Source organism: Heterocephalus glaber, unplaced genomic scaffold (genome assembly GCF_053883595.1).
Source record: "Heterocephalus glaber isolate CG9 unplaced genomic scaffold, H.glaber_assembly_v1.0 deba00001481, whole genome shotgun sequence".
Lineage (NCBI taxonomy): Eukaryota > Metazoa > Chordata > Mammalia > Rodentia > Bathyergidae > Heterocephalus > Heterocephalus glaber.
The window spans coordinates 55,650,710-55,664,413 of NW_028258317.1; the positions used below are offsets into that span (position 1 = coordinate 55,650,710).

Below are 13,704 nucleotides of genomic sequence, written 5' to 3' on the forward strand. Positions count from 1 at the left end.
GAAACTGAAAAATATCTCTCAGATTATCTCCAGTTCATGCTAATTATTAGGATCTGAGCTCAGAATTGATGGGGAATACAAAGGAGAATAAGAATAGAGAAAAGAACATTTATATGTCAGAATAACTTCAGAAATCTACTATCACTCATTCATTTATTTCTTACTTACTGAATGAGTACTAACTATGAGGCACTATGGTAGATACTAGAGATACAAAAGGAAAGAAAGATGGGCCAATTTTCTGCTGGTTCTGTTGTTTTGACTGAAGTTTGCAGACTAAGATCTTTCCTGGCCTGTTGTCCCCTATAGGTGAATGTCCCCTAAGGTGCAGTTTCTAACTGCAAATAGCTGGAGTTCTCATGTTTGTTTAAACTACATACAAGAAATGCAGGCTGGCTATACTCATTGGAATGTCTGCTTATCTGCAGTACTGATTTTCAGAGTGTATCTACATCAAGCTTCTATAGTGAATGGCAGTTTGGCATAGAAAGTACACAAAATTATTACACAAAAAATGTAAATATACAGTGGCAGTAAAACACTATAAGGATAAAATGTATGGAGCTCATTATAGAGCGCTTGCAGGGAGATAAGGAAGATTTTACTAAGTTGGTAATGCTGTAATAATGTGTATTAATTGCCACAAACTTAATCAAGAGGAGAATTAAAAATGAATGGTAAAGTGAAAACCATATGCAAAACCATTTGCAAAGATCCTGTGGTCTGAAACGGTTTGGGGTTTGAGGGTTGAAAGAAGGCCAATGAGACCAGAGTGGAGAGGACCAAGGGAGGGGTGATACAGGAAGAGTACAGAGAGCTGGATGTGTGGATCTTTAGAGGGACGAAGGAGCCTAGCAGGGACAGCTTCCAGCACCCTCTTGGGGGAAGGTGGTCTTTCTTTTTCTGTGTCATTCTTCCCACTCTCCACTCTTCTTCTTTGAGATCGCTTCTCCAAATAGAGCATATGCTAATTTTGGTGGTAATTAATGCTAAAGCAAGTTTAAAAATTTACAGTAAGTTTTCCAAAAAATTTTCGTTTTTATTATGTTTATATATCTTTATAATTAACTGCTCTTTACAGCAGGTGATATACACCTTGCATTTATGGTAGTAGCGCTAATCTTTTAAAAATATAGTATAGTTAAAAGAGATACTAGATCATCGTATTTTGTGTGGGACTTTGATGTGGCAATGATCATGAAGGTGGCACAGGACAGCCTGGAGTTTAGGAGGCACAACTCTGAAGGATGAGGCTGGAAATTAACCTTGCAACTACTAATCAAGTGTTCTTTTGTCTTGTGAGATAATTCACTGGTTATTTTAGAAGGGAGGTTACTGGGAATAAAAATAAAAAACTTCTGATATTAGACAACACTAGTATTTCTGCAAAAATATGGCTTATTAGACAATTAAGTTAGAGGGTGTCACCCCAAAATTTTGGAAACACAAAAGGAACAGTAGATGTGATGAAAATTTAATATTGTATGTACATTCTTACATATAATATTTATTGTCATGTGATTTCTATGAGAAAATAGTGACTTTCCTAAGTCATAATACACAGTTTGCACATAAATGTCATGAATTTTACAGACCTCTGGTGAATGTATACGTAGGCATATCATGCACATTCATACATGTATTCTTAGGGTTTCATTAATGAGTGAGCTTGTATGGTAATACTGTGGTTCACGAATGCTTCTGTTTGCAAACAATTCAGTTTGCAAACAAAAGCATTTGACAAAATTTTCCTTCTGTTCAAAAACTCCACTTTGGGTGACAACACAACCACAGCCATCTTCTCCACACGAGCACAAATGTGGCCATCTTCCCCCAAGTCCTAAAACAAATTAAGTTTTTGAACTGAGGTACTACTGTAACACTTATCTTGTTTTGCAGAATTTTACTATGGTTTAATTTTAATTCTAAATTTCATTAATAAATGTACATAATAATTTTAAATACCCATATCCTAGAAGAGAATTTTTGTACTTTGTAAACAATTTTGTTGAGGTATGATTCATAAACCATACCTTTTATCCACTTAAAGTATACAATTCAATGCTAGATAAAAATATTAACTTTCTGTGTGGTTAATATTTCCTATTTTTGCCGGGGATTTAGCTCAGTGGTTCCACTGCCTGCTTTGCAAGTGAAAGGTCCCAAGTTCAATCCCTGGTACCAAAAAAAATAAATAAATAAAATAAATTTCCTATTTTTTATTCTCATGTCATACTTAGGTTTCTCAATAAGAAGGTTTTTGATACAGTGATTTCAGGATAGGGAATAATTATTTTTACACTAATAAAATATAGGTGAAACATTTTTATTTGCTAGATATGTCTAGTTGTTTTCTTCTTTTTCTTTAATTGCAATCTTCAAGCTAACAATTTTTTAAAACATGAGCAGTTTTATATGAAGTGGGACCTTCTGAAGACAGAAATGTGTGTTTTAATACAGATAATATCTTGACAGGAATTTGTGCGGCTGACTGTTTCTGATGTCCTGACAACCTATGTCACAATCCTCATTGGTGACTTTCTCAGGGCATGTTTTGTGAGGTTTTGCAATTATTGCTGGTGCTGGGATTTGGAATATGGATACGTAAGTATGATATTTATTTTTCTTTTATCAGACTTTTCCTTTGTGTTGCATCATTTACACACACTTTGCAGGAGGAAAGACATCTCAGAGTTTGATGGGTGAGATCACCTTTTTAGGTGTTAGATGTCAGTAAATGATAGCAAGTAAAATGAAGAGGCCAGACTTAAAAACTCATGGTTTTTAATCTTGAGGTAAAATTAACACAGGATGGCTAATGGAATGATCCTAGAGCTAGAATGTTGAACTGACTTTTCAGTTAAAATATTGAACTGAGGAATTCTTAGCCTCATAGTCAGCCCCTTCTCCATGAAGCTGGCCGATGTTTCTAGGAGCAAGGTAAAATGGCTATCAACTGCATATTTTATTAATTCCTTTGAAATCTACTGCACTACTGGATAATTACGTCAGTTACCATGCAGTAGACTGGGAATAAAAGGATTCAGCAGACATGGTGCTTGCTTAATAAAGCCCACAGCCTGGTTGGAACCTGACAGAGACACTAACGGGGGCTGTGTAGGTTTTCAGGAAGACATGATTTATGGTCAGGGCTCTGGTCAGTGGAGCTGTACTCCGGGGTTGGGGAGTGGAGTGACTTCATTTCCTGAAACAATGGCACAGATTTCTCTGGACCCCACCAGTGCTGACTCCATGGCCAGCTTTTTCTCGGTACTCAGCTTTCTGTTGCCACAAAGTTGAAGGGCAGAAGCTCAACACCCATTGTTCTATGGTCTAACACATGACTAGGATTTCACTTTCCATTTTTTTTCAAATAAAACTAGCCCCATGTATCCTGGAAAATACAACCTGGGGGATTGATAGCACTTGTGTGGTTAAAATCCCCATGTGGCCTCATAAGCCACAAGAATGAATTCCAAGTCCCTTCTCAGGGCCTTCAGCGTCCTGTATGATCTGTTTCATTTCTTTCTCTCTGAGCTCACCTGTTACCACTGTTACTCTTGTTTTGTAAAGTCCACAAACATAGCCTTCTGCTTTACATTCAAACAAAAGATAGTCCTGGCCTTTGCACCTGGCTGTTTTTCCCTCGAGGGGCACTGCTACCCTAGACTTTGGCAAGGGTGATTCTTCCTTGTCATGAAGGACTCAGTTACTAGTTACCCCTCAGAGTGTTTCTCTGATCATCCAATCTAACATAACCTATCAGGCACTCTACACATCAACATAATGCTTTATTTTATTTTGACATGTCCTTTAAAAATGTGCTTATTATCTGTCTTTTTCTTTTAGAATAAAAGCTGTATGAAAACAGGAGCCCTGACCTGTGCACCATGATAGTAATATGGCGGGTGGCTGAGGGGATTGTGGACCCTCCACATATTGGAGGCAGCACTGGCTGTTGATAGCACTGTGTCTACTTCCAGGGATGTGCTCAGGAAGTCAAGTTCAGCTTAGTGCTCCAGAGCCAGTGATGTTTCTGTCTACACCAGTGAAGGAATATTTGACAGGTGATCTTCCTTCTATCTCATGCTCTCTATTCCCTGTCTAAGTCCTACATTCAAGATGGTTTGCAGAGAGTTTCTGGCTCTCCGGCCATCTACCTTTGAGGTAATGCCTTTTATTAAGTCATCCCTGTCACCTTCACTGAAAATGCCTCATCCCCAGAGAAGCCAGGAGCAGTTAGGTAACGCTCTTCAGTGAGCAACAGTGAGGCCATGCTATAGATCCAAGATGCTGTGTTGTATTGCTTTCTCATTTGTTGCTATGAGGTATTCAGTTGGCTTGGTTTCGTTTCTGTTTTTCTTGCCTGATTCAGCTCTTCTGAGACAGACATAAAAATTGCCATTTCTTTCTTAGACCATTGTTTGGCTTTTGTTTGCCCTTTATCATTTACTGCTTTGTTTTTAAGTGGTAGAAAATTTGAATGCAAGTACGAAGTCAATATAACATGCCCTGGGTGCATAAAAGCTGTAATTAGATGACTATAATTCATTATTTATTGAGTGCTGACAGAACTCTTGAGTTAGTACAAAGTACAGGAGGCAAGTTTCTCTTTTAGGTGGTAGAGAAATGTAATTTTTTCTTATGTTACCTTTGAGGGTCTTTGGAGAAAAGCTCCAGTGATTTAGGATAAACCTCTGCTTCATCTACCAAGACAGTTCAGCTCATGGGGCTCTACACTTCAACTCTAGTTGAGAGTAGGATTCTGTTAGTGTTCAATGGATTCTATCCACATATTTGAGTGGAACTTCAGATAGAGTCCTTCATGTTCCCGTTCCCATTCCCATGCCCTCTCTCCTCCTCCATGGGATGCCTGTGACTTCTTACTGACTCTTTACCAGGCTATCTTCCTGGCTGTTACTTAAAACCTCCACATCCTCAACCAGGGAACATCATCTGAGCAAGATGAGTAAACTTGAGGGTCAGGAAAAATACAGATTTCTGCTTTAGTAGCACTGGGATAAGGCCTAAGAAATAACTTTTCTTACAAGTTCCCTGGTGTTGCTGCTGACTCTGCTCTGGAGACCACACTTGAGAACCACTGCTCTGGAGCCACAGCCCAGGAAAGCCTGCAGCTAGAAGTGGAGTGATTCCAGCTATGGGAATTTGGGTTTGTGTAAAAAAAGCTGAGGCAGACCATTGCGAAGAGAGCTAATTCTCTCTGAGATCTTTAATTGCAATTCACCATATCCACAGGTTGGGAATCTGCTCAAAATAACTGAGCTCTCAGGCAAACAATGGGTCTTCCCAGGCTCTTCGGTCCATTGAGTGCCATATGTCTTCCCTCTGGGTAGATGACTGACTACTGCCCACCACAAACAGAGGTCTCAAAATAACACAAGATCATTTCCGATCCTGTGGCTATTATGGTCCCCTGCCTAAATCCAAGTGGTTCTTCTGTTGCGGACTTCCAACAATGTTGCTAAGGTGAGGGGCCAGTAGTAAGTTTATTGTACTTCTTCATTGAATAGTTCATTACTCTATCTTCAAGAAAGCTCGTTTAGTTCTCCCCAAGTATCATTTCCTTTTAAGTTTTTTTTCTATTTTAGAGGCAATTGAACTAATAGAGTATAAATTATATTTACTGTGATATTATTTTAATATTTTAAAATATAATCTCTTGTTTTTATAACAGTGTATCTCTAAAAGAATGAACATTGAATGTCATGTATATCTATGTAATTTTTTGCCTTCTCATGTATATTTTGTTATAGAATGGAATTTTCTGTGTTTATTGCATAAAGTAATAAATTTCATTTCTAATGTTTGTACAAGAAGGAATTATTTAATAAGAATTATTAATTTTAAATCAATAATAGTTTAGATTAGAAAGGGATCTGTAAAATTATCTAGTTCAGGAGCTGGTGAAACTTTTTTGTACAGGGCTGGATAGTATTTTAGCTTTTGCAAGCCATGTGATCTTTGTCACAGCCAATAAACTTGTTTTAACCCAGAACAGTCATAGAAAATATAGCTGTATTCCAGTAAAAATGTATTTACATAAACAGATGGAAGTCCAGATAGGCTCATGGGCCACAGTGTGCCAATTCCTGACGTAGTCCATTTCATTAATTTATCCACCGAGCAAGATCAGCCCTGAAGAGATCATAGTTTGGCCTGCCTCACCTAGCTGGAAAATGGTGGGGCAAAGTTTAATACTTGTGAGTTAATTGTATCACAAGGACACTTGCTACTATGATGCAGCTGTATTTTTTGGAATCAGGTCAATTTAGACCTGATAGTTTTCTTCCTCCAGCCACTCCCGCTGCAAACACAGTGTGAGGCCAGGGGTTCCTAATGTGTCCTTGGTGCTTTTTTAGTCAAGTAGTTATGAGATATGTCATCTCAAATGACCTTCGTCAAGTTTATATGCTTGTGAAAGAGCAAAGAAAATAAATATCCAAAAGATTAAGTTTTCCCTACAATCTGTGGTTTGTGGGGCTAAAGCATGACACCATTCTTAAGAGGCCAAGGTTGAAGATTTGATTCTTGAACTGAGACAGAGAAAAGCAGCTATAAGCCCCACAACTAACAAACCCCCAACTAAGCCTTTTTCAGATGTGTTCACACAGAGATCCAGGACAGAAGTTTAGATGATCCAGAGCAAAGTGTTCACCCAAATGTAGAAAGACTCAGTTCAAGTTTTTCACTTAAAAGTAATTCATTTTTCTCTGCGGACACATTTTTTTTCACTGTTTATTTTAGAACAAAAACTATCAACCAAATCTTTGTGCATCCTGTAAACATTATGCTTTGAGAAAATCTGCAAATTTGACTGCACATTTTGTATATAATTTTTTAACAGTATCTTAAAAGAATTTATGTCAAAATTATCCATATCATTTTGTCCTATTTAATTTTCATGGCTATTTGCCATTTCATAATGTATCATCATTTGATCTTGAGATTTACATTACGCTTGTTATGCTCTACTTGCTGTTTACTCTCTGAATCCACGGTGTATTATCCACATCTTTCAGCTGAATAGGAAAAGTACTTCTGCTGTTGCAGAAAGTGATGGAATTGAAGCTTGGATTCATAAAACTTTTAAGGCAAAGCAATTGAAAGTTGGGGACAGTTTTGTTGGACTCCAAATCAGAGAGATCCATTCTCTCTTCTTACAAATATATTTTTGCTTTCTTGGGTTTGGGGAAAACAGAGACTATTTTAGGTCAGCTTATTTGGGTGTGTGTGTGTGTGTGTGTGTGTGTTAGGGGAGGGGACTATTATGGGAATATGTGTGAGCTGAAGCCAACCTGGGCAATGCTAGGGAGCTGAAATTTTGTATTGTATGGTTTCTCTTTGGGCATCTTCTTGGCCTTTTCACTTTATATTGGCTGCTCTCTTATTCACTTGTTATCATTTAGTCTCTTCTGAATTTTCTATCTCAAATCAAATAGGAGACAGTTTTACGGCTTTTGCTAATTAACATTAACTCCATAGAGAGATGGTTTCCTGCCAGGAAGCCTAATGTGATACTAGGGAGTCTTTGGATGGGGAGCATTCACACAGGTGCCCACTTTGCTTCTATTGGCAGTTCTTCTACCTGAGGGACAGCCCGGTGTTGCCTTACTAAGCGTGACAGTATTGTTTAGGGCATGGAGATTGGGCATTGAGTTAAATGAATTCATAAACTTTTGTTATATTTCTGTTTCTATATTTAATTATAAAATTAGTCCATATTTTCATTGAAATAAATCATTAAATATACAAAACTTACAAAACAAAATAAAAACCATAGCCTAGCACTCCCATTTGCTTGTTACTTCCCAGTCTTTTTTCTATTTATAGTTTCATATAGCACTGATTACACATAGTGAATGCATCATATTATATAGTTTTGTTCAACACTAGAGCATAGTTTTCACTCATGAATATAATGATTCCAAAATGACCATAATCAGATGCAATAACATATCACAGTATAGACATATTATGTTTGTTTAGCCAATATTGGATAGTTACAAGGTTACAATATTTCCTGTTAAAATTTATCAGCATTTCAGATTACTTTGTTATGACAGATTCCTAGAAGTAGACTTACAGAGTCAAAGAGAGTAAGATTTTTTAAAACTTTCATTAAGTACTATCATCAAACTTTTTCAGAAAGGTTGCTACAGTTTTTAATTTCCCCAGCAGAATATAAATGTGTCTTGCCATACTTTCACAGCCTTTTAAAATGAGTCTTACTATATTAAAAGTTGCTTTCTTACTATTTATTCTGTTGTTGCTGTGAAAGAAAGTAGTTGGGAGCCAAGTCATGCCTACGTGTAAACACTTGCTATGTGATTCTCATCATTTGAGATGCTAATCCAATGAATACTTGTGTCTCTTCCAGCCTTCGTACACCGAATTTGACATCAGTGGCAATGTTCTCGCATTGATCTTCAACCAAGGAATGATCTGGTAGGGCAGTTGTTGGACAGTTTATCACTTATAAAAAAGCCTCCAAGGTCATTGCTACAGAAGGCATGGCAGTTTGGTGTCAGAGGAGACAGCAGTCTGTGAATTCTAACTCATTTGCCTTTGTACAGTTTTTGTTTTCATACCTTAAATCCTTGTTCCCCAAAGGATCTCCTTGTTTTACAGAGGGCACTTTCCTCAAATCATGGGAATCCTTGTTCTGGTTGCTAGATTCATTTGAAGACTATCTTTTTATATCCTTGTGACACCAGGATCTGATAAAGAATAATAACAATACCACTTGTTAAATGTGAAATAAATTAACATAAACCTTTTTTAAGAAACCAATTTTATTTTCCTGTCATTGCTAAATATATTTAAAAATACATCTGATAGTTATTTTTGAAAATATTATCTAACCAAATCCAATAGTTCTGTGGAGGGGAAACACATGTTTTGGGAAGGTTGAGTTAAAATGTGATCTCCCTTCTGTAACTTGTTTTATAGGGGCAATTGCAGAGCAGAACTGTTTCTTTTGATGTGCAAAGGATTGCCATATCTTTATTAAATGGAAGCATTTTCACTGTAAACCCTGACAGGTTATGATAAGTTGATACAGTAGAAACTGTTTTTGAGTTTAAAAATTGAATCACAGTGAGGGATTCATCTGGGGACCATGTGTCTTGGAAATCTGTCAGAGTTAACTAATAACACCCCAACAGCCAGGCAGCTGCAGTTGAGCTACTTTATCCTGTGGGCATGTGCCTAAAGCAGTATTATGCCACCAACCACACCACTGTCCTACTCACAAGTGCCAGGATAGCTTCGAGTTTTTAACAAGATTCATGTATTACTCAAATCCTTCAACCATAGCTGGCCTGAGTTATTATTCCCTTGTGTGCTATGCTGACAGAGACTGGACCTCTTTGCAATGGTTAAAACCATCCTGCTTTGTGAAACAATATGAAAAGGCCATGAAAAGACTATTTTCTCTGTTATCAGATGTTTAACAATGTATTCCTGTATCATCACTTTCTAAACTTTGCAAGTATGGCTCATATATCCAGAGAGTTGTGAAGGAGTGGAATGCATCCTTTATTCTCCAAGCGAGAAGGAAAATCAAGGAGGTCTGAGAAAAAACTACTGAGAGAGCAGCTCCTATGGGTTCTGATATTTTACTTCCTGGAGGGAGATTTGCTGTTCAGGCAGAAAATGACTAACATTACTAACAGGGTAATGAGAAACCTGTCTTCTGTCAGTAACTTTCACACAAGGATTCATGAATCACTCAGGCTTGGTGTATGACAGAAGACATATGTTGCATGTCTACTGTGTTCTTTCAGAGTTAAGACAATAGATGGGTCTAGAAATTCATTTTTATTGTCAGAAAAATTGTTGTAATTGCTGCCCTCATTGGTTTTGCTTGTAAGTTTGCAACTGTTTAGTCCATGATTGTTCATACCGAAACTCTAAAGAATCTAAAATCCTTTTCTAGTCTTCTCATGGGCAGGCCATTTATCAAAGTCTCTGCATTGTCCTTGTACTATAACTTGCTTCTGGCTAATTTGATAAGGACTTCAGAAAGCAATTGTGTTTTGCTAATATACAAAGATATTTACACACTTCTCAAGGTTCAAGAAACAAAATAACTCTGATTGCTATTCACTGTCAGGTCAATGGTTTGCACAAACCATCTTTCCTTAACTCCCAGGAGGTTGCTGCAGGAATAGGAGTGTGGTGAGGTGGGAAAGTGTGAGAGGGTACAGTGTAAGGTTAGCAGGCTCACTCTGCAGAAGGGCCCTCACTCGTAGTAATCCCAATGTTTCGTGACCCGTGAGGCTACCACACCTGAAGTTAGCTATTTTCCATAAAAACAATCAGAACATTATAGGGATTTAGGATTCAAGTCCATTGTTGTGTGATTTGTAAACATTCAAATGCTGCTTTAAGAGTTGCTGAAGAGTGAAGGTTATTTACAAGATGTTATTAAAGTCAAGACTTAAAATCCATTTTGTTATGATTTGTCTGAATGATTAGTCAATCTTCATTTACATGCTTATTTTAAAAATAGAGATCCTAAATGTCTGGAATAATCATACAATATGTTTATCCTAGCAGGATGTAGAGAGGTGAGAGAGAACACACCGTGACATGAGAGAGGAGATGAATTTTGGACATTGCTCCAACACTGTACCATTGGGTACCCTTCTCCACCCCTGTCACCTTTCCCCTTCATTTTCTCAGTCAGTCAGATGTGAATAATTTGTCTCACATGTACCTGTCTCTAGAGTAATACAGAGAGGCAAATAAAAGCTTTCATTTGCTTTGATCTTCATGGAAGAAAAGCATTTCACAAGACTAAAATATTACAGTGGTTTTTAACTGACAGATGATGGGATCGAGTCTGGTGAAGGGTCTTAGTGAGCTGAGCTGATTAGTAAGTGAGGAACAGAGATAGGAGGAGCATTCAGATTCAGATATCATTGTATCAGGACCTATTTTTCTAGGTTATGGCTCTTGAATCATTTGTTCATAAATTCTAAGTGAGTGACATTTATGTAGAAATGTGTTTAATCTATAAATGCACATGCATATATTGTGTGTGTATATATATGCACATAGGAAAATGCATATATATGCATAGGTGAAAAGATACATGACTTTGGTAAGTCTAGGTTTTGAATTACATGCAAAATTTGGTCTTAGACTCAATTATGTTCTGCAATAATGAAACACAACCCCAAAGTCTTAGCAACTTACAGAAAGAACATGTCCAGTGTAGGCTGGAGGAGAGCTCTGACTTTATGCTTCACCCTCACTTTAGAAACCCAGCCTGATGGAATAAGATCCATCTGAAACATTACTGGTCATAGTACCAGGGAGCAAAGAGAAGAAAACCAGATGAGTTTTAAAAATTTCCACCCATCAGTGAGACATGTAATTTCTATTAGTAATTTACTGGCCAAAACAAGTTACAAGCCCAACGCTGACTTTTAAAATGAGGTGAGCATAATCATTTCAAATGTATTACACGAGAGATATTGGCATTTGGTAAAATAATCTAGGACTTTGAAATTCTGACCTACAAACTGGGATTGTCCGTACTTTAACTTGTATTTTTAAACTTCCAACTTTTGTCTTACTGTTTTATAACAGTAGAGCACTGTGTTGCTTCACATTATATCCTGGCACTAAAACAAAACAAAACAAAACAAAAAACAAAACAAAACAAAACACCACCACCACTAAAAACAACAAAAGCAAAAAATTTTCTACAAAGTTTTTGTTCAATCCATTATGGCAAATATTCAGATCTGTTTACTGGCATCCTATTAATAATAAGATGATAATGCAAATTGTGACCAGATCTCCTTTTCAAAGGAGTGTGTTAACTTTGAGGTTGGCATAATATCAATTATAATGAAAATTAATATATTCACCTAAGTTAAAAAATGCCTCTATAATATATCAAGGTTACATTGAATTGGTTAAACAACTACACATTCATGTACTAGAAAATGTTAAATCTAATCAGAAATGCTGAGAGCTTTATTATAGTTGAGACAGTTTAAAAGATAAGGATCTATCTATATTTATAAAATGAGTATGCATATATCTTTTTTATAGTTTTGGAGTAATAAATTGTTATTCATATTGCTTTATGGTGCTAATGAACTTTGTCATAAAAGAAAACTGAAATTTACTATGTTGAAATAATTGACAAAGTCATCAATTAAAAGTAGCTTCAACTAACTGGCTTCTGTTTAAAAGTGATTTGCTACATACTTTTCAAAAATCAGATGAACAATTCAGTGGATTTCCACCACAAACTAAAATAAGACAGTAAATACATAAACTAAATATAAATGGATGTGAGGGATTTTCATCTCAAAAACACATAAAGCTAGCTATAAATTATCAAGAAAATATAGCACAACCTTAGGCATAAATATGTCTTTCCAGTCAGCTTTCCAATAGCTACTACAATGGTTAGTATCAGAAAAAGAAAAATCATTTAAAATTTTTCCTCATTCATTAAGCAAAATTGAATTACTCATGACCAAAAGGTTAATCCAAATGTGCTGTTTATTTGAATAGAATGAGTGGTTTTAAGAGTCAATTCTAAAAAATTTATATTGTTAGATATATTAATGAAATGAGTATTACAGGAAATTGTTTTAGAATTAGAAAAAAGAAGTAAAACAATTTTAATATATTATTTACTCATGTAGCTTATATTTACTAATGATGACAGGTATGGTTAATTTACAGTATATTTTCTTTGAAAGACCTATGTGCATAATACCTACAATAATGAGGCAAAGGTAAAATGTGTAGAAGATTGAAATAGATTAGTCATATTTAATCATAACAGGAGTTTCTGTGGTTGAATGTTTTCATATATTTTCTGCCTTTGGAAAGAAGCACGATGCTGTGTGACTTCCCTAAGTAGTGAAGACCCCAAATTGAGCACAGCTCCGTTTTCTTTCCAGGATGGGCTCCTTCTTTGCTCCTAGCCTCCCGGGCATCAATATTCTTCGACTCCATACATCCATGTACTTCCAGTGCTGGGCCGTGATGTGTTGCAACGTTCCTGAGGCCAGGGTCTTCAAAGCTTCCAGATCAAATAATTTCTACCTGAGCATGCTGTTGCTCATCCTCTTCCTGTCCACCATGCCTGTTCTGTACATGATCGTGTCCCTCCCACCATCTTTTGATTGTGGTCCCTTCAGGTCTCTAGTTTTTGAAATTTGACTTGGGGGTAAAGGTGGGAATAGCCACTCATTGTATAATTCAACTTTTTTCAGTGACATTTTTGGTGGATAGAAATGAGATCCTTTGGCTAGTCTGGATCATTATGCTACATGGAGAATCTTAGGCAGGTTTCATCTATTTTCTCACTTGGTAATCATAAAAAGGAAATTAATTTATACTGCTCTAGGCTCTGCCAGGGTAAAATATAGACAGTGAAACTGACCTGTCTCCATATTAGGGGATAACTAAGAGCAAGATTTGAGTACACCGGTCTGGATGTGAGAGCTTTCCTAATGCTAAAACAGCATTATTTAGGTATAGTGAGCTATTCCTAATTCTCATGTGCACCACCGCCTTCAGGGGCAAGGGGAAAGTTGCTCACACATTACCTAGGAAGTGGATGGAATCAGTATTAAATAATGAGTATGAAGAGGGTCACACAATTTGTTATATGAAATGCTACATGTTGGTAAAAAGACAAGTATG

At 36.7% G+C, this 13,704-nt stretch overlaps 1 protein-coding gene across 3 annotated transcripts in view; it reads left to right on the forward strand.

The window, feature by feature from the left end:
• Tmc1 (transmembrane channel like 1) overlaps nucleotides 1-13,704 on the forward strand; it is a 455,769-nt gene that overhangs the window by 430,328 nt on the left and 11,737 nt on the right. For all 3 annotated transcript variants that reach the window (XM_087184103.1, XM_087184105.1, XM_087184104.1), the window contains 3 exons: nucleotides 2,476-2,604; nucleotides 8,399-8,466; nucleotides 12,957-13,196. In XM_087184103.1, coding sequence (XP_087040229.1) covers nucleotides 2,476-2,604; nucleotides 8,399-8,466; nucleotides 12,957-13,196 — 437 coding nt within the window. The remainder of the gene's footprint in view (nucleotides 1-2,475; nucleotides 2,605-8,398; nucleotides 8,467-12,956; nucleotides 13,197-13,704) is intronic.